At 44.8% G+C, this 23,124-nt stretch overlaps 2 protein-coding genes across 2 annotated transcripts in view; both read left to right on the top strand.

The window, feature by feature from the left end:
- LOC146801337 (immunoglobulin superfamily member 2-like) overlaps positions 1–16,253 on the top strand; it is a 212,015-nt gene extending 195,762 nt beyond the window's left edge. The window contains exon 3 of the mRNA XM_085620986.1: positions 15,283–16,253. Coding sequence (XP_085477112.1) covers positions 15,283–15,689 — 407 coding nt within the window. The 3' untranslated portion in view covers positions 15,690–16,253. The remainder of the gene's footprint in view (positions 1–15,282) is intronic.
- LOC146801336 (uncharacterized) overlaps positions 15,674–23,124 on the top strand; it is a 918,316-nt gene continuing 910,865 nt past the window's right edge. The window contains exon 1 of the mRNA XM_085620985.1: positions 15,674–15,681. The gene's annotated coding sequence lies outside the window, so the exon portion shown is untranslated. The remainder of the gene's footprint in view (positions 15,682–23,124) is intronic.

Genomic DNA, 23,124 nt, shown 5'->3' with positions numbered 1-23,124 from the left:
TTTCTCCTATTGCATTTAACTGTCTATCTTTTACAACTGCCAAGTCTGCTACTGTTTCTGATTGACAACCCAAAAGTATTTTGCATACTGTAAAGTATTTCTATTGCCTTTTGAAAGACACTTCCTACTGCATTCTTGAAAAGTATTACTACTCTTAAAATGGTTACTTACCTGCAACTGGGTTCCTCCTAGTTCTAAAATAAAATAACAAAGTAATGAATTTTTATACAAAACAATTGGTCTTAGAGAGTGTGTGTAATAATATGTTGCCTGAGAGTGTACAACAAATGTTTAACAAAGCCCTCTGATAAGTCTAGCAGCTCAACCACACTATCACAAATAGAGCTTTTAGTATTATCTACTTTAGCCCCTGTAAGCCACTGGGGATCCACTGAACTCTGTGCACATTATACCTTACTTTGGTATAGCATATACAGAGCCAGGTTCGTACGACTACCTCTGTCACTGCAGGGAATTGGCTTCCAAGAGAATAGCATGCATTGGTGCAGAGGTTATAGGCAGGTAGGTATTCAAATCTTGCAAGACAAAATGGTGTCACTCATACTGTCAACGCAATGCAAGCGAACTGGCAAACAAGATTCAACACATGCTCGCAAGATGTCCCCTCTGGTGTCTCCAAACGGCAGGAAGATCATACACAAGTATAAATTTGCCAGAAGTAGCCAGTTTGCTCCTGCACCATCTATACCTTTGGGGCCAGATGTATGACCCTTCCAATTTGTGAGTCGCAAATTGCGTTGCTCTGCGACTCGCAAATTGGAATTTACAACAGTTTCTCAGACATTGTTTGTGATTCCTAATGGGGTTGCATATTGCCTGCCTCATTAGTATTCATGAGGCAGGTGCAATTTGCGACCGCATTGGGAATGGCTAGCACTCCCAGGGATGGCGGCCAGCTGGGGTCAGCAGACCCTTATGTCTGTGACTGCTTTCCAAATAAAGCAGTTTTTTTTAATGCATTGCGTTTTCCTTAAAGGAAAACGGGATGCATTTAGAAAAGGAAAATGATACGTTACTGTTTCATTTTTTAAGAGTAGGCAGTGGTCCGTGGGACCACTGCCTGCGCTTAAAAAATATTTTGAATGCCAGTCACAAAGGGGAAGGGGTCCTCTGGGGACCCCTTCTCGTTTGCGAGTGACTTACCACCCATTTGAAATGGGTGGTAAACTGCGGGTGTTTTGCGGCCACAAAGTAATCTTATATTTAAGTGCAAGTCTCTATTTGGAAGGGATGCCCTTGGCACGCCCCTTCCTACTAGCAAGTCACAAACCCAATTTTGCGCGTCGGTAATAGGTTACCGACGCGTAAAATTGCGTTTGCAAATAGGGCAGACCTATTTTGCAGGAGTAAACGGGCCGATTTTTCGTTTGCCACTGCAAAAAACAGTTGTACATCTGGCCCTATATTTAATATAGTAGGCAAGAGCAAAATATTGTGGTCATTGTTAGGTTAACTACAATATCAATGATTAAATGGTTAGTAAATAGAGGGTGTGTTAGCCATGCAGATCGGTTTTACATTTTTTTAAGGCACCCCTTTTCCTTAAAGGAAAGTCGCTGGCATTAAAAATACTTTTTTGAAACAGCTTGTTTAAGAGTTGCCGCTGTCTTCTCCTAAGCAAAGTATATGGTATACTCCAAGTACAAGTGCACATAATATTACATGCCACATGGTGGCAGTGTTGTTCAACTAATGGAGAAGGATTGTCCAGCACATTTACTTCCATAGACGATTTACTTAATTTTTTTTCCAGATTGGCTTGTTTTTTAATTTCAAGGGCATGGCCAGCTTCAGTGCTGGTGGCGCCCAGTCCAATAATCTTTTTGCGCCCCCATGACCTCTTCCTCGTATTCCCTCACTATCACCCCGCAAAAGTGCGACCTCATCTTTCCATCTCACAAACATTTCATTTGTTTTATAGCGCTGGTAAAGGCTGGTGTTAAATGAGCTGATACTTCTTCGGGTACTTCAAAAGTAGTTTAATGTGACAAAGCACCACCAACATACAACTGGATACTCGCTCTCTGTGTTCGCCCTCCAACTGTCCACCCACAGCATCCCCATGGAGACCAGAACACTCGGAGCGAGCATCAATTACATCATGACACGGTGTACACAAGATCATAACACATCCCCTATACACATGCAGAAATCAAACAACAACAAAAGAACAAGAAGAACGAAAAAAAGAAATGAGACACAATAAAATCTATCAAAAGGTATTCAAATGAAAATCATTAAACCTTGCAGGAGCACGATGCAATCTTCGAGGGAACCTCCTAAACTGGACATGACCTGGATCTGGAGGAGGTGGGGTATTAAGAGAATTGCCAAAACTAGGGACATAGGAATAACTGGACTGAACAAAATGTGAAACATCGCTAGGACTAGAAACAGAGGAAGGATCAGGCCCCGTGTATTTCACAAGCCTAGACATATTCCACTTGCAGCCATTTTGCATCGTAACAACATTCTTATGAATCAAAGAGATCATGAAGGGACCCATAAATTCTGAAACACCTTTTTTTGAGAATCTGGGTTTCTTAACCAAAACCCACTCACCAATGTTCCATTGTTTAGACTTAACAGCATTCTTGGAATAAAAACGTTTTTTGTACTCTTTTTGATAAGAGTGAATCCTGGTTTCCACCTCCTTCCCATCCAAAGGGATTATATTTTGAGAAGGAAGCCAACAAGGATTCAACTTAGACCTGGCATGCCTGCCACGCAGAAGTAAGAAAGGCGAGTTACACATGACATGGTTAACTGTGGTACGGTGAGCCCACCAAGTATCACGTAAAACATCTTTAAGAGGGGTTTTCATATCTAAGGCTGTTTGTACACAACCTTTGACCACACGGTTCATACTCTCTGCAAGACCATTAGCTTGAGGAGAGTAAATAGCTGCCTTGAGATGAATGATGCCAAGGTCATTCAAAAATTCCCCCATCTCAGAAGACACAAATTGCACTCCATTGTCAGTGATGAGATATTTTGGAATACCCTCACCGGCAAATTCATCCTTCAAAAATTCAAGGATAACTCTAGTGTTGACATTGCTCACACATTTGGTAGACACCCACTTGGAAGTGTAATCTACCAAAAGAATGACAAATCTTTCAGATGGCGCAAGTAAATCAAACGGGCCCATTAAATCTAAACCCAACTTTGTCCACGGCTGATTGGGAACTTCAACCGGAGACAAAGGAGCATTGTTAACAACTTTATATTTATCATTAGATGAACATTGATGACAATCCTTAACTACTACCTCTACTTGATGATCCATGTACGGCCACCAATATCTTTCACGAAGTCGTGTTTTAGTGAGACTCCTCCCAAGGTGCCCCTCATGAGCAAGATTTATCAGTTTCGGTCTCAGAGATAGAGGAGGAATAAATCTACTACCCCTCATCAAACCTCCATGCAAAATAGTTAATTCATTCCTAATGGACCAAAAAGGAACAAGATCTTGATCAACATCCTTGCAACGGACAGGCCATCCTTTAATGATAAAATCCTTGATACTTGAGAATAAGGGATCATGAGAAGTAGCATCTGCCCATTCCTCGTGAGAAACAGAGGATTCCCTAACCCAAGAGACACTGAGAGGTTCAACATCAGCATAATCATCGTGTACTTGTATAGGTAGCCTGGATAGACAATCAGCAGTCACATTTGAAGACCCAGGCAGATACTGTACTTGAAAGTTGAATTCTTCCAAACCCTCCCTCCAACGCTTCAATCTGGGAGTTAGTCTGTCACTTTCCATACAAGAGAAAACTTGTACAAGAGGACGATGGTCAGATCTTACAATAAAAGGAATTCCCCAGAGGTAAAATTTAAAATGCTTAATTGCCCAAACTATCGCAAGCGCCTCCCTCTCAATACAAGAATATTGTTGCTCAGCTTTTTTTAAAGCACGAGACGCAAAGGCAACAACTTTATCTACACCATCTTCAACTTGGGAAAGTACCGTGCCCAACCCAGATAAACTCGCATCAGTGGTAAGTATCGTTTTCCTCCTAGTATCAAAATGGCCAAGACTGGGTAGTTGGCTGATGGATTGTTTGACAATTCCAAAAGCAACATTACACGCATCATTCCACTCAAATTGAGTACCTTTCCTAAGTAAATTCCTTATAGGTTCAACAACAGATGCAAATCCCTTTATAAACTTAGCATAAAATTCAGCTAATCCCAGGAAAGATCTGACTTGTTCCTTGTCATTGGGAGTTGGAGCCTCATACTTTTAGCCAATTCAAGTTTCGGATGAATGCCCTCCCCAGAAATTACATGCCCAAGATATGTAACTGAAGACACACCAATTTTGTATTTCAGTTTGTTAACTGTGAGGCCCTTGCTCGCCAACTTCTTCAGAACCATTCTTTAAATTCGTGTCGTGTTCAATGTCATCTTTGCCATAAACAAGAATGTCATCTTGAAAAAAAATGACATTCGACATATCACCAATGACCAATTTCATGATGCGTTGAAAGCATGCTGCAGCTGATGCCAGCCCAAAGGGCATCCTGATGAATCTGTATGCTCCTAATGGCGTTACAAAGGATGTCAGATGCCTAGAATCGCCATGAAGAGGTACTTGGTGGTATGCCGAAGACAAGTCAAGTACAGAAAAAATTTTGCACCCTTAAGCATAGACAAAGACTCATTGATATTGGGAAGAGGTTGGCGGTCAACCCATATCCATTTGTTTAGACCTCTGAGGTCCACACTCATGCGAATGCTCTTCCCTCCATCCTTGGGGGCCAAAACTACTGGGGCCAACCATTCCAATGATTCAATTTCCTCAATTACATTTAAACCAATTAACCTATCTAATTCCTTTTTGAGAGGAGATATCATCATGTTTGGAACTTTTTGAACCTTGTAGACACACAGTACCGCATTATGCTTCAAGATAATGCGATGTTCAAAATCCTTTTGCAGTCCCAGTTTATCCGTGAAAACTTGGGGAAACTCATTGAAAAACCTATTGGAATTAGAATTGCAATCAACAAGCATGACTTGATCAGAGGCTTTGAGAGCATTAGGATTCAATATTATACCCAAATCTCTCTGATGCCTCCAACCTAAGAGGTTATCCCCCCTTTGTGCCACATAAATCTTACCAATGGTTTCACGACCCTTGAAATATATATTCATGATCGTGTAACCAGACACATTGATTCGAGACCCCCCATAGCTAACTGGGTTGATATCAGGAGCAAGTAACATGATGTCAGGAAAAGTTTTGTTCCAAATTTCGTTTCCAATCATCGTGAATGGAGAACCAGAATCTGCTAATACAACAAAACTTTTGCCACCAATCTCGATGTCGCATTCAGGCATAGATATGGGGTCAGCATCAACAATACCATCACTCCTTACATTAGAAATAACCATTCTTGGATTTGTAGCTACAGATTCAACATTTTCAAGACCATTTCTACAAACCCTGGCACAATGACCTTTCATGCCAAATTTTAAACAGGTGGCAGATTTTGCAAAGCAATTAGAAAAATTTGAGGTATGATTAGGACTCCGACATCGATAACATTTGATTTTGCTACGATCAATGTGGAATTTTGTCTTAGGAGTTTGAGCAACTTTGCAAATATTGTCTTCTACAACAGTTTGTTGAACATTTGTGGCAACTTCATGGATGCTGCTAGGGGTAGGAGTGCAGTCTGTGAAGGTTTTGTGTTCCTTCATTTCTTTTACCCAACCTGACGTATTTTCCATGCCTTCCACAATGGAAATAGCTTCACGTAGAGACGGGTTTTTAGACAGAAGTTTTTCTTGAACCCTAGGACTGTTTGTACATCTGACTAGCTGATCGCGGATTAATGATTCAGTTAGATCTCCAAATTCACAAGTTCTAGCTAAAGTTTTTAAGGATGCTACATAGTTCCCAACTTTCTCTTTTGGTTCTTGTATTCGCATGAAAAATGTATGGCGTTCTAATACAACATTTATGCGAGGCCCAAAGTAGTTTTCTAGCATTTTCATTGACATCTCATAGACATCCAACGGTTCACCCGATCCAGTAGGAGTCAAAAAGATTTCTCTATCGCTTCCAAGGAAGTAATGGCTCACCTTTTTCACACAGGAATGCAGGAGGCTGGCTCATCGAGGTTGAAGACATACTTAAAAGGAGAGACAGGATTATCAAGAATCCCAAATGTGTGGAAACAAATTTACAAGAATTATGCCAGAAAAACAAGAATTGATTATTTTCTTTATTCGTAGAGAGCCCTGGATGTAACCATGGTTACAAGACACAAAAAAAATTGAGGCGTGTTCCAGGAACAATACGGATTGCGTAGGTCACGAGGACGCGCATGCGGAAGGGCGCGAGAGCAGAGTCAGCGCGAGCAAGACGAACAGTCGTTAGTCGCTGGTAAGTGAAAAATATTTGATAATTGTCACTTCGCAATGGCTGTATAATGGTAACCATCCAACAAGGCACAAACATGCAACTGACCTCATGCGAGGGGAAACAATTTCTTGGTAGTTCCCTTTTTGACGAACGCAGTGACAGCATACTCAGTCCAAGAAAAATGATGTTCCGATCTTATCACGCATTCAAGGGGAAAGTCATTCAGAAAGGAAATAGACACAAAAGTCCAACCGCTTCAGCCTCTGTCGATCATCCAAAAGTCCACCCAAGTCGCAGAATTCTCCTTGGGTTCTGTAAGGGTCGGTGGTGCTTCAACTCCCGGTCGTCGCCAGTGTTAAATGAGCTGATACTTCTTCGGGTACTTCAAAAGTAGTTTAATTTGACAAAGCACCACCAACATACAACTGGATACTCGCACTCTGTGTTCGCCCTCCAACTGTCCACCCACAGCATCCCCATGGAGACCAGAACACTCGGAGCGAGCATCAATTACATGATGACACGGTGTACACGAGATCATAACAGCTAGCTTTACTAATCCACTCAGCTATCCACATAAAATACGGATCTGTTCTTTGCCAGAGGCATATTAATCCTCTGCCCTACTCTATGGTGAGTCGAATCTGCCACTAGACAAAACTCTGATGTCTCTCTCTAGCATGAACATTAATGGAAAGAGTCCTCTTTACATTTTTATTGCTGTCTGAAACCTGGACCCACAAGAAACTCAGCAGCAGGTGCTTTTAAATAGTACATTATTGCTAAACACAGCGCCCCGAGGTCAGTGCCCCATTAACGTTCTGAGGAGTTTTTTTCACTGTCACGCAAAACAGGAGATATCTCCACAATATTTCCCCCACTGGCCCACCACAATATACGTGCGATATTGTGTGGTCCTGAAGAAGCTGGATCATAATGTTCTTTTTCCCACCGAAACGTGCATTGACTGCTTTGTGATCAATCCTGGCGAGTAACACAACAACGGTAGACATTAGAGAATCCTTCCCCGTTGTAAATTGCAATGTATGCGAAATGTGGCTGGGATGGGTGTGAGTGGAATATGTGGGAGAATGTGTATTCTGTGAGTGATGGGAATGAGATATTGAGGAAGAAAATTAACACATGAGAAATTATTCTAAATGTATAAAGTTTTTATAGAAAATGCAAAACAAAAATTGTGTTTGTTTGTGAAAATATGTTTTGTTATCAAAGGGTTAAAAAAAAGGTTGAAATAATTGAAAACAATGTTATGGATCTGTGAATGGCAAAATATGACAGTATATATTCACCTTGTAAATCATGATTAAAAAACAATGAAAAATAAAACAATACGACAAAGTAATATGTATTTATAGCCTTAAATGGTTTCCGGTCACTCCACTGTAGCACTCTGATCTGCCTTGAAGAGATACATGTCAAGTGGGCTTCAGCATTCAGTTTTGCCTTTTGCTTCCCCCTTATCCCAGACCTCAAATTAGAATACTAGAGGGTACCTTTCTTTATTTTTGATATACACATTACAGTGCCTCTAAAGATATCTTCGGTAATGGTGGGGATATAGGTCTGGTCCATACTACACCTTGTGGTAACAGAGCAGAATCTGAGTCCAGGGCATGGGAGGAAAGCGGTAGAGTCAGTTTCATGTCACTTGTTACACCGTGCTCACTTGTGTGTTGTCTCTTTTTGCCCCTCTCACTGGCTGTAACACATGTGTTTTCAGGCATTGAGACAGGTGCAGCCCCAGCACTTCCTGTCAGCATCTTGAAACTCGTTCTCCACCCTAAGAAAATTTCTTCTTTTTCCTGTGATGGTTCCGTGGCTTTGGGTATAGGGTAAGGAGGAGGGCCAGTGGGGACACAGACCCTATTGTGAGGGCTTGGTTAGGCCTACGCTTTAGGGACCACGTGGCATCGTGGTACAGCAGTAATGAAGGGACACCACACATGCAGTCAGGGTCTGGGCCGGAAGTCCCGTGCGACCTCCGCCCGTTTATTTATAGTCTCTCTGGCCATGCCTGGCCAGAGAGTGATACAAAGTGTGTATGTGCTTCCTGCAGCCTTACGCTGCATGCCGACAACTAGACCGCTACATCCCATCCCAAATCAGTCCTTTTCTTTCCGACCCAACTGCGTGCTCCATGCAAACTCAGAGAGTTGGCTGTTCGGCTGTGGATTGGGGCGTAGATTATATTTGTGTCGCACAGCCCCTGTGCCCCTGGTCGGGCTGCCAGTTCCGGGCTCACATGGTGCTTCTGTCGGGTTGTTCTCTTCTGTTCTTGCCAAGGTCGGGGATCTCGGTCGCGGACTGACAAAGTGATCGATGTTCGGACCCATGTCAGCCATGTCGGCACAAGGAGTTCTTTCTTCACCTAGGCGATCTTCCTTCGCTTCCGGAACTTCTTTAAACCACGATATATTTCGGGTGACTACCTCGCCGTTCCTTTCTGCCGTCAAAGCAGTACCTCGGACCTCCTGTACCAGCCATGACCCTGCCTCATACGGTGTTCGAAACTTTCCTCCAGGTCTACGATTTTTTTATCAGCACCCAGCACCCTGGCCTCAGAGTTCGACTCTTCGCTCTTCTCCGTTGACTGGCTCTGATGTTGGTCATGGTCCTCCGGCGCTGAGCTGAAGCCGCATCGTAGGGTTCTTGTTCCCACGTGTCAGCCACCGGAAAACTGTCTCGCCGAGGCCCTGCCAACATTAGCGACCACGGGGTCCTCTGGGTCGTGCAGTGTGGGGTGCTGCGATACTCTCGCAGGAATTTCTGTAGTACTACCTCGGGGTCAGCTTGTTCTGCCGTGGCGATGCGCAGGATCTTGTTCAGGGTCCTCATGAACCGCTCTGCTGTGCCATTGGCTTGTGGCCATTGAGGCGTTATGCGATGATGCTTTATTCCAAGCCGTGCCAGGAATTCCTTGAACTCACCCCCTTGGAAGGGGAATTCATTGTCAGTCTTGAGGGATTCAGGCAGTCCAAACAGTGCAAATGTTTTTAGGAGTGCTGGGGCGAGGTGATTGAACGCCGTGGATGGTAGCACTTCCACACACGGGTACTTCCAGTAGCTATCCACCAGCACCGCGGTGACTCTTCCATCTGGGAAGCTTCCGAAGTCTAGGTTCACACTTGCCCACGGGGCAGGTGCTGGGTCCTCCGTGATCACAGGGGCCGGTGCTTCGGCAGTCCCAGTCAATTGGCACGCTCGGCAGTTCCTGACTACTTGTTCCACGGCTTCCTCTAGCCCGGGGAACCACATCTTTTCTCGCAGACGGGACTTCATTCTGTTCGCCCCTTGATGGCCTTCGTGTGCCAAGCTAGTGATTCTCTCCTGCAGGCTTGTCGGGATGACGATTCTTGACCCTCGCAGCAGGATGCCGCTCTCCGTTGTACTTAGCTCATCTCGCACTCTCCATATCTTCCCGAGGCGTGTCCTTTCCGCCTCATTCCAGCCTTGCACGTTTGTGAGGAAACCGTCCCACGCCCCTGTTTTTATGGTGTCTACCGTTCTCTTGAGGACCATATCCGAAGCAATGCTTGCGCTCACTTCTTCGCACGACACTGCTTGGGGGCACGCCCACTGAGACACCATGTTCACAAAGTCTTCAGTCTTCCTCTCTTGACACGTGTCCACCCTTCCTTGCTGGCTTGGGTGGCGCAACAGAAAGTCCGCCGGGTTTTTAGCACCTGGCCGGTATGCCAGTTCCATCTGGTACTGCTGAAGTTGTATAGCCCACCTCTCAATCCTTGGCGGTGGGTGCGGGGCCGTCCCTCGAAACAAAGGAAGTAGTGGTTGGTGGTCAGTAACCACTCGGAACGGGTGCCCGCTGACGTACAAATGAAAGTGATTGCACGCCCACTTGATAGCGAGGCCTTCTCTCTCAATTTGTGAGTATCTGGCCTCTGTTGCAGTTAAAGCTTTGCTGGCGAAGGCTAGCGGCACCCATGTGCCTGGTTCGGTCTCTTGGGTCAGGACTGCTCCCAGTCCTACCGGGCTAGCGTCCACGATCAGCACTGTCTGCCGATTGGTGTCAAAATACGCCATCGTTGTGCTGGCCAGCAACGCCGTCTTGATTTTTAGGAAGGCGTCTTCTTCTCTCTTGGACCATTGCCACCCAGCGTCTTTCTTCGTCAGTTGGCGCAGCGGTTCGGCTATGGTCGCCAGGTTCGGGATGAACCGTCCGCAGTACGTCGCCATGCCCATGAAGCTCCGTACTTCATATGCAGTGTTTGGCGCTGGTGCCAGTTGTATCGCCTCCGACTTCTTGGGGTCAACTTTCACTCCCTCAGGACCAAACACGTACCCGAAGAACTCAATGGACCGCTGGAAAAATTGGCATTTCTCCTTGTGTAACGTCACTCCATGTTCCGCTAGCCGCTTCAACGTTGCTCTTAGTCGGCGGTGGTGCTCTTCAAGTGTGGCTGAGTGTATCAGAATGTCATCACTCACATTCATAACTCCTTGAAGCCCCGTTAGCACTTCTTTCATTGCATTCTGGAATATTTCCGCGGCGGATGATATTCCGAAGTTCAACCTGCGATACCTTCGTAGTCCTAGATGGGTTGAGAATGTGGTAATGTACCTACTGTCCTTGTCCAACTTTAGCTGATGGTACCCAGCATTTAGATCTAGTTTAGAAAACCATTGTGCACCGTTGAGATCAGCTAGAATGTCATCAACGGTGGGTGTCAAATGTCTTTCTCTTTTGATGGCTCGATTAGGCATTCGCATGTCAATGCATATGCGGATCTTCCCTGGTTGACGAGGTTTCTCCGCAATCACCATTGGGGACACCCACGGAGTCGGATCGGACACTTTCTCAATCACCCCTTGCTGTTCCAGCTTTGCCAGCTCTTGCTCGACCAGTGGGCGCAGGTGAAATGGTATTCTTCTGTGACGTAGAGCTATTGGCTTTATCGCTGTGTCAATGTGTAACTTGACCGGAGGCCTTTTGATCGTACCTAGACCTTGAAACAACTGTGGGAATTGTGTTAAGATATCTTCCATTTGTGTAGTCTTGACCGCATTGGCGAATGTGACTAACGACAAGCCTTCTGCCGTGTGGCTTCCAATCAGAATGTCCGCTTCCTTGTCTACCACGTGAAACGTGGTGGTGACTTCTTGGTCTTCTGACTGCACGGTCACTGTTATTTTCCCCTTCAGCGGTAGTGGTACCTGGCTCCCATACGTGAGGATTCGTACTTTGGAGGGCATTAGTGGAGGTTTTGTCTTGAGCGCTCTGTAGTGTTGGGATCCCATCACATTCACAGAGGCCCCAGTGTCTATTAGTGCGGTGACTCGTGTCCCTGCGATCGAGACTCCGCAAGTCGGTTGAGGACGGCGTTGTCTCTGCAGGTCGCACACAAACGACACGAAATGGCACTCTTCTTCTTCCTCCTCGGACGAGGATGCTTCGACATAGCGAGGATGCCCTGATCCGGCCCGTTGGGACATTGCCTGTGACGCTTCCTCTAGATGTAACTGTTTCACTTGCTTGTACGGCGCCTTTCTCCCTGTTGAGCCTCTCAAACGTGGGCCTCCTCTGCACACGCTTGCAAAATGATTAAAGGTGCCACATTTTGTGCACGACTTTCCCCTTGCTGGGCAGCTCTCTGGAGGATGCTCTTCCTTCCCGCAGTAGCCACACTGAGGTTTCCGGGATGTTCGGGAGGGCCACCTCCCTCGATTGCCCCGTGCTACCGTGCGAAGTGCGTCTGCTCTCTCCATCTTCACAGTGACCGTCGGTTCTGCGGCGGTGTGGAGAGCCGCCTCCATCGCAGACGCTCGCACATCCGACAGCTCATGTGACCTGGCTAGGATGAGGATGTCCTCTAGCGCAATGCGCGGTTGGCGTAGAATGAGTGTCCTTAGCGTTTTGTTGCGACACCCTTGGATTAATTGGGCCCGGGCTTCCTTTACGGGGTCATCCTCGGTGCATGTGCTAGCCAACTCTCTCAGACGGGCGTGAAAAGCGTCCATCGATTCCCCTTCCCGCTGCTTTGCTTGTCGCAATTTGAACCTCTCGTAGTCAGGGTTTAGCTGGGGATCAAAATGTGCGTTTAAGGCCCTGACCGCTGCATCATAGTCGGTTGCTGGTCCTGTATTTGGTAAGTGCGCGAACAGTTTATAAATTTCGTCTCCCGCAAAATGTAGCAGCAACGACCGTTTCACCTTGTCATCCGTTTCCCTCGTGGCGATGAAATAGTTGACAAGGCGACCCAACCACACCTTCCATCTCGGGGACGCCGTCGCAGGGTCAATCAATTCACTGAAGGGAGGCAGGGCGCTGACTTGGTTGTGCGTCGGCGTCACCACGGGCGCAGGCATCACTGGTTGTCTACTCGTGCTTGCCGCCTGGTCCACCATCGTGGTTATGGAATAGAGACTTACTGAAAGTTAGCCGTCGTTTAGAAACCCCCACCGCAGGGGTGAATTGAAATTAGACGTGGTCACCACGTGCTGCGCTGCGGCGGCGAGACAGTGCACCCTCAGCCCCAAACTGCGATCACACCAGTGCACAGAACCACCTCTCCTGGTTGGCCGTGCCACCTAGGCCAAAACTTATGCTGGGAGCCCAACAGTCACAATGTTCATGCCACCACACTTTGCTTGTGCCAGTGTTTGATGATGACAACTATTTTATCGTTTTAATTTGTTTATTTATTTCTTTCCTTTTTGTCACAGCCAATGCTTGATGATTAAGGTGGTGGTATTGCTTCTTTACACGAAGCCTGCTGGCTCTCCTCTTCCGCGCTCAGGGAAGGCACACAAACACCCAGCAGGTCAGGAGGCATACACGCGCGGCGCGCGCGGAGCAGCACAGGCAGAAAGGTCCGGTGCGCATGAGCAGGCCTCAGCGCGTGCACCAACAGCCCGTCTCACCGTCAGATGGGCGGCCTCCTCATCGCGCGTGACTCGCGCTGCCGGCCTCAGAGGGAAGGACGCGGGATTGCTTCACCGGCACATGGGTACATCACAGCATCGGGCAGGCAGTCCGGAGGCTCAGGGCAGCAAAAGCAGGTCAGAGTCGGGATCGCACCCGCATCACCAGGGCAACGATCGCTGCGGCAGCCAGTTGCTTCTGCCACCGGGGCACACGCGCGTTGAAACGCAGGACATGTAGCGCCCACCCTCGTCGCCAGTGTGAGGGCTTGGTTAGGCCTACGCTTTAGGGACCACGTGGCATCGTGGTACAGCAGTAATGAAGGGACACCACACATGCAGTCAGGGTCTGGGCCGGAAGTCCCGTGCGACCTCCGCCCGTTTATTTATAGTCTCTCTGGCCACGCCTGGCCAGAGAGTGATACAAAGTGTGTATGTGCTTCCTGCAGCCTTACGCTGCATGCCGACAACTAGACCGCTACACCTATCACTGAATATCAAGTGACTCATTTGGTACCCGAGTCTCTCGGAGTCTGCTTCATTCTTTGGACATTAGACTTGTGCTTACATTTGTTTACTTCCTCATCCAATCCAAAAATCCAGCACCTCTGGAAAAATCGCTAATTTACCTTTGCCGCCTCGGGTCATCGGCTGGAGTCCAGTCCACATCTCTTCCCAACTGAGGTGAGAGTAGGTAACTACCGGTCCAAGCCTACTAGAAGTGTAAAACATGTTTATTAGGCAAACATAAGAAAAATAGCGACGTCACAGCCCAGAGAGACAGAGCTTCGCTGCACCTAGTAGTTCGGCATCTAAAGCTAGCCCCTCCTCCTAACTTCACCAGCTTGTATACCCTGTGTTCACATAGTTGAAGAAGCATACAAGTGACATAAACTGAAACTCTAGATAATGGCACTAGCAGATGGAGGGATTTCTCACGAGCGGAGTGCAAACACACCTTGAGGAAAGACACAACAGGGAAAACCTCAGACGCTGAGTGAGCTTAACTGGAAATTCTCTTTTTTGATGTGTCAAGGGCCAAAACGAGGCCTGCGCATGTCAGAGGCGACAGAATTCATAACGCCTGCATGGGCGTGCACAATAGCTGAGTGATAGATAGATAGATAAGTAAACTTTATTCGATATGTAATTTCAATATCATAAAAGTACATACACTTGAATATATATAAAATCATTTAAAAAACAGTAAAATTCATTTAAGTCATGAAAATGATAAAATTAGTAAAAGTACGAATACAGGATCAGGACATCAAGGCATATATCATCTTAAACCTGCATTGATAACCGCAACCTCAACGACATTTTCAGGTAAGATGAAACAGCTGCTAAGGTTAAAGGCGTTTCCAAGGATTTCAATTTTTGGTAAGCCACCTTACATGACCTTATTCCCCAAGATTTAAGCAGCGGTTTCAGAAAAATAGCTCTTGGGTGTTGGTAAAATCTGCAGAATAAAATACTATGAATGTTAGATTGAGTTGAATGGTCATCACAAGGGCACTTCGGTAAGTCACTGGACCAGCAGTTTAAAGTAGGAAAAGTTAGAAGTCTAAAAAAGGTATTAGTGCGAAAACGAGACAGGAGCATGCGCGTATACGGCGATGGTTCTAAGAGTAGATAGTGCTGTGTACCACTCATGGTGGTTGATTTTTGATAATCCGCAACAGAACTCTTCTGATTTTCTAGAGACCATCGTTTGCAGCTCCAGTAACTTAGGACAAGATGCTTTAATAGCTGAGTGTTAATACACATGGCAGTTGTTAATGCAGTATTGAATCTTTATAACAGCAAAATGAGTGCGCATTGTCCATGATGTTACTTCTGAAGCCTGTGCTAAGAGCGTATTCATGTTGGGTAACAACTCCGAATGGTTTTAATTCTCTAGGTTGAATTGTCGGAGACCTGTGCTTGTTTTTAAGAGCCTACCGAGAAATGTGTATCAGATATCCTTGTTTTTGCAGTTACTCCAGACACATTACGAGTTTCGATGACGCCTACAAACCTGAAGGTGGAGGACGTCCTGCAACTCACCTGTGAAGTATCTACGAAGACCCATCAACACACTCACCTGTCTGTCACCTTGTACCTGCGGCAGGAGCCCCATGCCCAGGCCCGCACCATTCTCTCGCTCTCCCGGGAGTTTGTGGTCAGTCCATGGCCGGCGTACCTGGAAAGGCACTCGGCCAGCATGGAGCAGGTGTCGGAGAAGTCTTACCGGCTGACCCTCCTCGGCGTGCGGCTCTCAGATCGGGGCCAGGTCCTCTGTGAGGCCACGGAATGGACCCAAGACCCGAATGAGGCCTGGTGCCCTCTGACGCACAGGCTGAGCCCGGAAGTCAGCGTGCACGTCACCCGGAAAGGTTTGTGAATGCGCATGTTAGCTAGGCCTGCAGGCGAAATGCAGTGTAGGAAGGCTACAAGTGGCAAGGGGGCATCTACCATAGAGCTGGCCATGAATAACATTGTTGAAACAGCTGTTTTAAAATCCTTTCACAAATAGAAAGGGCATGGGAGCAGTCTTGGGTGTAGGTACATGTCTCTCCAGGATTGCAGGAAAATGCCTAGCTTGGCATCCTTTCTCCAGGGTAGGATACATAGCAGGAAAATGCCTGTCTTATTGGCACCCTTCGCCTATTGTTTTTCTGGGTGTCCAGATAATTGGTATTTCACCTCCAAATCTGTTGGAAGGTAAGTGAGGTCTGCTGGTAGTGACGTTTTTGGGGGCTTTTAGTTTGAAGCAGGCTGACAGGGAACATGGTGAGACAAAAAGGGGATCTAGTGAAATGTTCTGATTGGCTGGGAGGGAGTAGTACTGTTTTCCTAGCATTCCCAACTGGTATTAGGCCTTTTGTGCCTTCCTTGTCATGATGTTCTTGGATGTGAGTTCAGAGTCCATGCAGAATCGCTTGCACTTTGCACCTTGGGAAAGTGTGGGAATGAAACCCTCAAAGTTTATCTCCAACAGCCAAGATTGAAAATTGTTTTGGTGATGTTCCACTGTAAACAGGAATAAAATCTGTTTCTTTCACATCTAACTTGAAGTATACCTCCTGGATTGGGGGAGGCAGGATCTGATGCAGTTAAAGACAAGCGCTAACAGAATATGAAGCCCTGTCACCAGTGTGCTAATGGATTGTAACGTCCTTAGCATTTAACACAGTGCCCAGATGTTCCACGCAAAGATTCAAGAGAACGGGTGTGAGGATGGAGACTTGTGGAAAACCAGTGGCGGCACCTCCGCTATGCCGGAGGAGCATTGCCCCACTGCTTTCAAGCAGGTAGAGAAGAGGAAACATAACATGATAATAACTTTCAGTTATTATCATGTTATTTTTCCTTTGCGGCGGGAGGGTGGGCGGGGCTGCTCTGCTCACGGAGCAGGGCAGGGGCAGAGTGGTTTGCCCACTCGAGTGCGCAATGACTGTTTGGTTGGCCCTCTCGGCCCGCCCAAAGCAGTCATGCGCATGATGGACCGCAAAAATCCTGGTAACGGGGAAAGCAAACCCGTACCGGTATCCTCTCTGCGTCAGACCCGACGTCACACTAACTCATTCAAACATGCAGCCATTGGTGGGGCCCATAACACCAACACTCACACTAACCATTTACCGGTCTGCACGCAGCAGGAGGGATGAGCGGTTCAAGCGCTCGACATGTGAGGGGAACACCTTATAACCTATAGGGAAAGAAAAGTTATTTTACAAAATGTACATTAACACCCCTTCCACCTACAGCTCTCAATCCTAAACATCAAGGCACTCCTCCCACATGGTCAATGGACCATTTAGTTGGATTGGTTGATGGTGATTTAGAACCAGCTAAAACACATTCAAGATTTAGATCTTACCTTTCTTAATAAACCACAAACTCATTTCTTGTTAATCAATATCTGTTTATCTAAATTTCTTGATGAGTTAAGTTCACATTTGGAAAGTTTATATCAAATTTCAAGTAAATCGCAGAACATCATATTTACCTAAACTGGCTATTCGAAGTTCTCTAATTCATTGGCTCATATTTGCAGTCAGTCGTCCGAAAGCTAACCAAAGTTCAAAGTTCTCTGCTCAGCACGCTACAGTCCCAAAGATCGGCAAAGGACCAGAGACGCGCAAGCATCTATCATTGCCTGTAGATCTAAGGAAAATTCGCAGTCATTGAATAATCGGGCAGCATCCGAGCCCTCTAGGATTCAGGAAAATGCAGCAGTCGCCTAAGTAGCGTCATAAGTAGCTTCGTCGATGAAATAGTAGTCGATGTTGAGTTACCCTCTCTGTTCTACCATGCACTTTTATAATAAAATCGAAACAAATATGATACATTTTATAATTTAGCGCAGTCATGATTGGCTGGTTGAGATTGTCCGATGCTAGGGTTTGGGATCTTAGTACAGTTCGAGGGGTGAGGTCATCAAGTTCATAGTAAAAGTCTGTCTGTTCCGGTTTACTGTAAAGTCAATTGTTTTCAGTCTTGGACGTTTTCCCACTGTGTCCTTGCTTGGGTACGTACATGGTGAGCACAGTTCACGACGGGGTCTGGAAGACTTTTGTCGCTTCTGCGCAGTTCACTCCGCGCCTCATGGGACAGCGGCCACTTCGTCGTGTAGCGCCAGCGGCCATCTTGTTTTAGGCCGAAACGCCAACTTAAGCGAAAAGAGTAATTAATGCATAGATATAATAAATCTAATGTTAACCCCTTACTATTCCCTCTATGTGCTTGTATTTATCTAGCGTATAGCAACATTTAAAGCAATTATATTCACCCTTTTGGTCCTCTTCTCGAGCAACATTACAAGACATTACAAAAGCAACATATATCATGCAGTAGTCTATTTACTTCATATACTACTGTTAGTATGCATACTGATTTTAGTCATAAAGGTTATTTAGCCATGCAATATGCAATCCCACGTGTAATTTGGTTTTTAGTAATGTTGGTTTAATATACATGCAAACTCATTTAATAATATTATAATGAATAGATTATTCAATTAGTATTTTCATGCAGAATGGGGGAGGTATACAAAATGTTGTACTACCCGCTCCATCAATCCCCCTTTGGTGATTTTAGCACCACACCATTAAAATTTTCTATCAATTTGTCAAGAAAGTGAAATGAATTCTTTTAATTAGTTTACATCTCTGTTTCCCCAATTTCTTCTCTTCTTGCTGTTTTATACATACTTTCTTTCATTTCTTCTAATTCTACTTCTTCAAATTCCCTCTCTTGTCGCTTATTCTGTCTTCTTTTCAAATTTTCTCTTTTTAACTTTTTCTGTATTTTCTTTCTTTTATGACATAAACATCCTAGTCTTAAAATTAATACTATAAAAATCATACAGGTTAATGGAAATAAGATCCTACCTATAAAGGTACCACCCAAGTTTAACAGGAAATCTTTAATAGAAGAAAGTTTCTTCACAATCTTTTCCCAAACACTTTCAACCTCCAGTGATGTAATTTCCTCATGCAATTCAGTTATATTTTTGATGTAGATTTTCAGATCTTTACTTTCATCAGGAATGTAAGTACAACAATGTTGAACTTTCAGCATTCCACAGACTCCACCCTCTTTTGCCAATAATATATCAAGGGCAAGTCGATTTTGCATTACCATTGCACGCATGGCAACCATTTCAGTATTTACCAATAAAAATCCACCAGCGCTGCTTGTTGACAAGCAATCTACTACTGTTGATAGTTTTCTAACTTTGTGTGCATTCAGAGATATTCCCACTGCTGTTATCAATGCTCCAAAAATGTCTCCTACAATTTCTGACCAAGATTCTCTCTTTCTACGTGCTAGATGACTTATGTACACCATCTTCTCCTCTTCCCATGTGGAATATCTTTGGGAAAACCAGACCTACATAACATGTGCCATACCAATGGTCTGGCAATCGATAATATGCCTTGTTCCCGCAGATAAAATATAACCCAGGATCATTTCCTCCTTTAAATCCCCATCCACCCGTGATTCGGTATGTATCATGGCATTCACTGTTACCTACAAAGAAATTATCATATGCAGTTTGATTCCTTCTAATACACAATTTCCCTTTCTGAGGCCAATCTAAAGCCATAGTTGGACTAGCTTCTCCCTTCAAGTGTTTTTCCCTTTCAACATCCCAGTCTTTTCCTCCTTTCTCTCAGATGCCTTCTTTTGCATTTTCAATCTCCTTTCTTCAACCATATCCAAGAACGTCTTTTCTTCTTTCTTTAAACTACAAGTCAAATTATTCCTAAATATGTATTCTAGTGTTAGTACCTTAGTTTCTAAGAAAAATTCACCTAACACCTTTGCAGGCTTTACTTTATTCAACTTGTTAATTGCAGGTACTTGTGAAAATATGTTATCTACATCTGAAAAATAATATTCTAATTTCCCTATTTTGTAAAATAGACTAGCTATTACACTACATGTTATTCCATATGTTACTGGGAGGTGATGGTAGGTCACGTCCTCCGATACAGATGCAGGTAGCTGCATACAAACGTAGCAATCCCTCACATCCATCATATTCGTACAAAAGTGTTGAAAACACATTGTTAGAGAAATCATTTATAGACCTGTCTTTCAGACCCCCTCTAATCATGTACTCCCTGACATCTGGGTGCCACATTTCGAACGCCAGTTCTCAGATCCGAACCAGAAAGAAGTGATCGCTTTTCCAACTCCCCAGGTAATGCCCCCCCTCACGAACTTTAAATTTGACTGTAAAGAGGTTGAGTTGGCTCTTTCCAGAATTCCTAGCGGAAAGGCCCCAGGTATAGACTGTGTCCCAGCGGACCTTTTCAAATCCGATCTTGGAAATTGGGTGCCATACATCGCACTCATGGCAACCGCTACAGCTAAGGGGGCCGCCATTCCTGAATCCTGGATGGGTGCCGAAATCCTGCCCATCTTTAAGAAGGGTGATCGCTCCTGTCCAGGGAACTACCGCCCGATTAGCTTAATTGACTCGGTCCAAAAAATCACAGCTAGGATGATCCTGGCTAGAATCCTGATATGGATAGAGCAGGAGAATACCATTTCGCCCCTGCAGGCCGGGTTCAGACCCTGCACCAGCACGATCGACCAGGCGTTCAAATTGCAACTGATCGTCTGGAAAACGGTTTACCTTTGCGGCGGTACTTTGTACGCCGCTTTTGTTGACCTTCGGTCAGCTTTCGATTTAGTCAATAGGTCCAAACTTTGGGCGGTTTTAGCTGAGTTAGGGATGCCTGCTGACCTCCTTCATTTAGTTACCAGGTTGCATGATAACAACTTCGCCCAAGTACGTTGGAGGAATCAAGGCCAGGTTACCGGCAGGTTTAAAGTTAACAGGGGTGTCAGGCAAGGATGCGTCCTGGCGCCAACACTGTTTCTGTTATTCATTAACAGTGTTGTTAAGTACTTTTTATCTACGCCCACGGATGCCCCCATGCTGGGAGGTATTAAAATTCCACTCCTCATGTTTGCCGACGACACCCTTCTTCTATCGCAGACTTTGTCCGGCTTACAGGTAGCCTTGAATGTTTTCACCAACTTCTGCTCTGATTTCGATCTGTCAGTCAATGTTTCGAGAACCAAATATATGGTTTTTAATAAAGGGAAATGTACAACTGGCAATGTGACCATGAATAAGGACACACTCGAACGTGCCCAAGTCATGACCTATTTAGGGGTTGTTTTCGAAAACAAGCTAAATTGGAAGCCACAAATAGATGTCTTATCCCTAAAATTTGCCCAACTATCGGGGTGTTTGGTAAAAGAACAAAAACAATCCCAGATGAAATCAATTGGTCCCGCAATCAAAATTTACAATGCCAGGATTAACTCAGCAATCCTTTATGGTGCTGACCTTTGGGGTTTTTCAGATCTTTCCCCTTTGGTCAAGGCCCAATATAAATTTTTTAGGCTTTTTACGGGTCTCCCTTGTTCTACCCCAGTGAAACCGTTATTGCTTGACCTTGGCTGTCATTCTTTCGATGACATTGCCAGGTTTAAACCATTGGCCTTTTGGAGGAGATTATGGACGGTCCCGGAATTAGGGCCTTACGCAAAGGCTTTCCTGGACGTCCGTGCCATCTTGGGTGCCGGCAATATCCAGTGGTTCAAACAAGTCAGCTCACTATTGGATTCTATGGGTCTGAGTACTCTTTGGACTGATCCAGTTTCTAGCACCTTCCCCCCCAAAAAAGTTTTTAAAAACCTTTATTGGTCAATGGTCAATCAAAAACAACTAACCCAAGCCCCAGTGGAGTCTCTGGCTGGTAGGTTCCTCGTGGAGAAAAATGTCCCTTTCTTTGAAGCCTACTGGGACACTATTACTAGACCCTTCGATAGGAAACTTTATCATCAATTGAGGGTCGGCAGCCTACCTACTAACTCATTTACAAAAAAATGGAAGGGTGTTACCTCTGATTCTTGTCGTTGGTGTATTGAGTGTCCAGAAACTGTGGGTCACTTTTTTTTTGTTTGCCCGGCCTATGCAGCCCCCAGATCCAAATGGCTTAAACCCCTTTGTCGTACTTTGGGTACTAGACAAGGGCTTGAGGCACTAAATATCCTAAGATTTGACACCAGTGAATGTATTGTTGTGGCAGTGGCTAAATTCTTAGGTTGGGCCTGGATTATTAGAAATAGGAGGTATTAGTTTTTAGGTTTGTGGTCATTTTCGTTCTTAGCTGATCTGTGTTTTAGACATTTTTTTCTTCTTCATATTTTAATCTTGTATGAAATGTTCATTTTGCAATTGTCTTTTTATGATGAAAATGATCAATAATAAAGACTAATGAAATGACCTGTCTTTATGTAGATAATTTCTATCTATTTTAGTCGGATATACTTTCTGAATCTTTTCCATATTAGTTTTATTTTCACTATGTCCTTCTATTGTGTCTATGGTAAATGGGAATCTGAAATGAAATCATCAAAGCTAATACACTCCATAGAAGCATTAGTAATCCTGTACAACAACAACACATTTTAAACCATCGTTTTAGAAATACACATTTAGTTTTTCTACTTTCTGTGTTTGCCATTTTTGCAAAATGATCAGTGTCTTTTGACTTAGCCTCTTCTACTTCACAACTAGTTTTGTCTAATCCAATGCTCTAAGCACCTGCTTGGTTCTATCAGTTATGTCTTTTCCTGTATTCTATTTTCTTTTTATTAGCAGCACTTTCGTCTTGTTCAGTTTGGCATTTGATCGTCTTTCACTTTTCTCTCATAATCTTGATACAGAACTTCCTGAACATCCGTCTCTTCTCCAATATCGGACAAGATAACTCTCAGAATTTCCGATTCTTCGTCTTCCTCAACCACTTCCGGTACAGTCACCTCTGGATTTTCTTGGCTATCCGTCTCTTCTTTTATTTCAGGCAGGGCCACATACGACCATTCTGGCGACTTATACTTCTGGTTGGGCTTTCTTGTCCTTTATTTTCGTCTGCTGTAGTTATTTTTCGATTTTTCTTGACTTGATACTTCATTCACCTGCTCTGCTCTTGGTGAATTCACTTGTGTCAGTCGATATCTTAATCTCTTTATCTTGTTAGGCCAGATTTCATCTCTTGCTGGTCTTTTCGATTTATTTCTTTTATCATTCTTTTCAGCTCTCCATGCTCTTTTTCTCAGGACTCGACCTTCTGGTACTTCCTCATCACTTTCCTCTGATTCTGTTTCAACTTACTTTTTGCTTTCAGCTGTTCTTCTTTCCACCACTTCTTTTATTTTCCCTACTTCTGTCCCTCCTCGTGTTTCTTGCACAATATCTTCCTGCTGACTAACTGTCCCTTCCTCTAACTGGATGTTGGAATTCC

The sequence above is a fragment of the Triturus cristatus genome, chromosome 8, assembly GCF_964204655.1.
Source record: "Triturus cristatus chromosome 8, aTriCri1.1, whole genome shotgun sequence".
Taxonomy (NCBI): Eukaryota; Metazoa; Chordata; class Amphibia; order Caudata; family Salamandridae; genus Triturus; species Triturus cristatus.
This window is presented reverse-complemented; position numbering and strand designations above follow the sequence as displayed.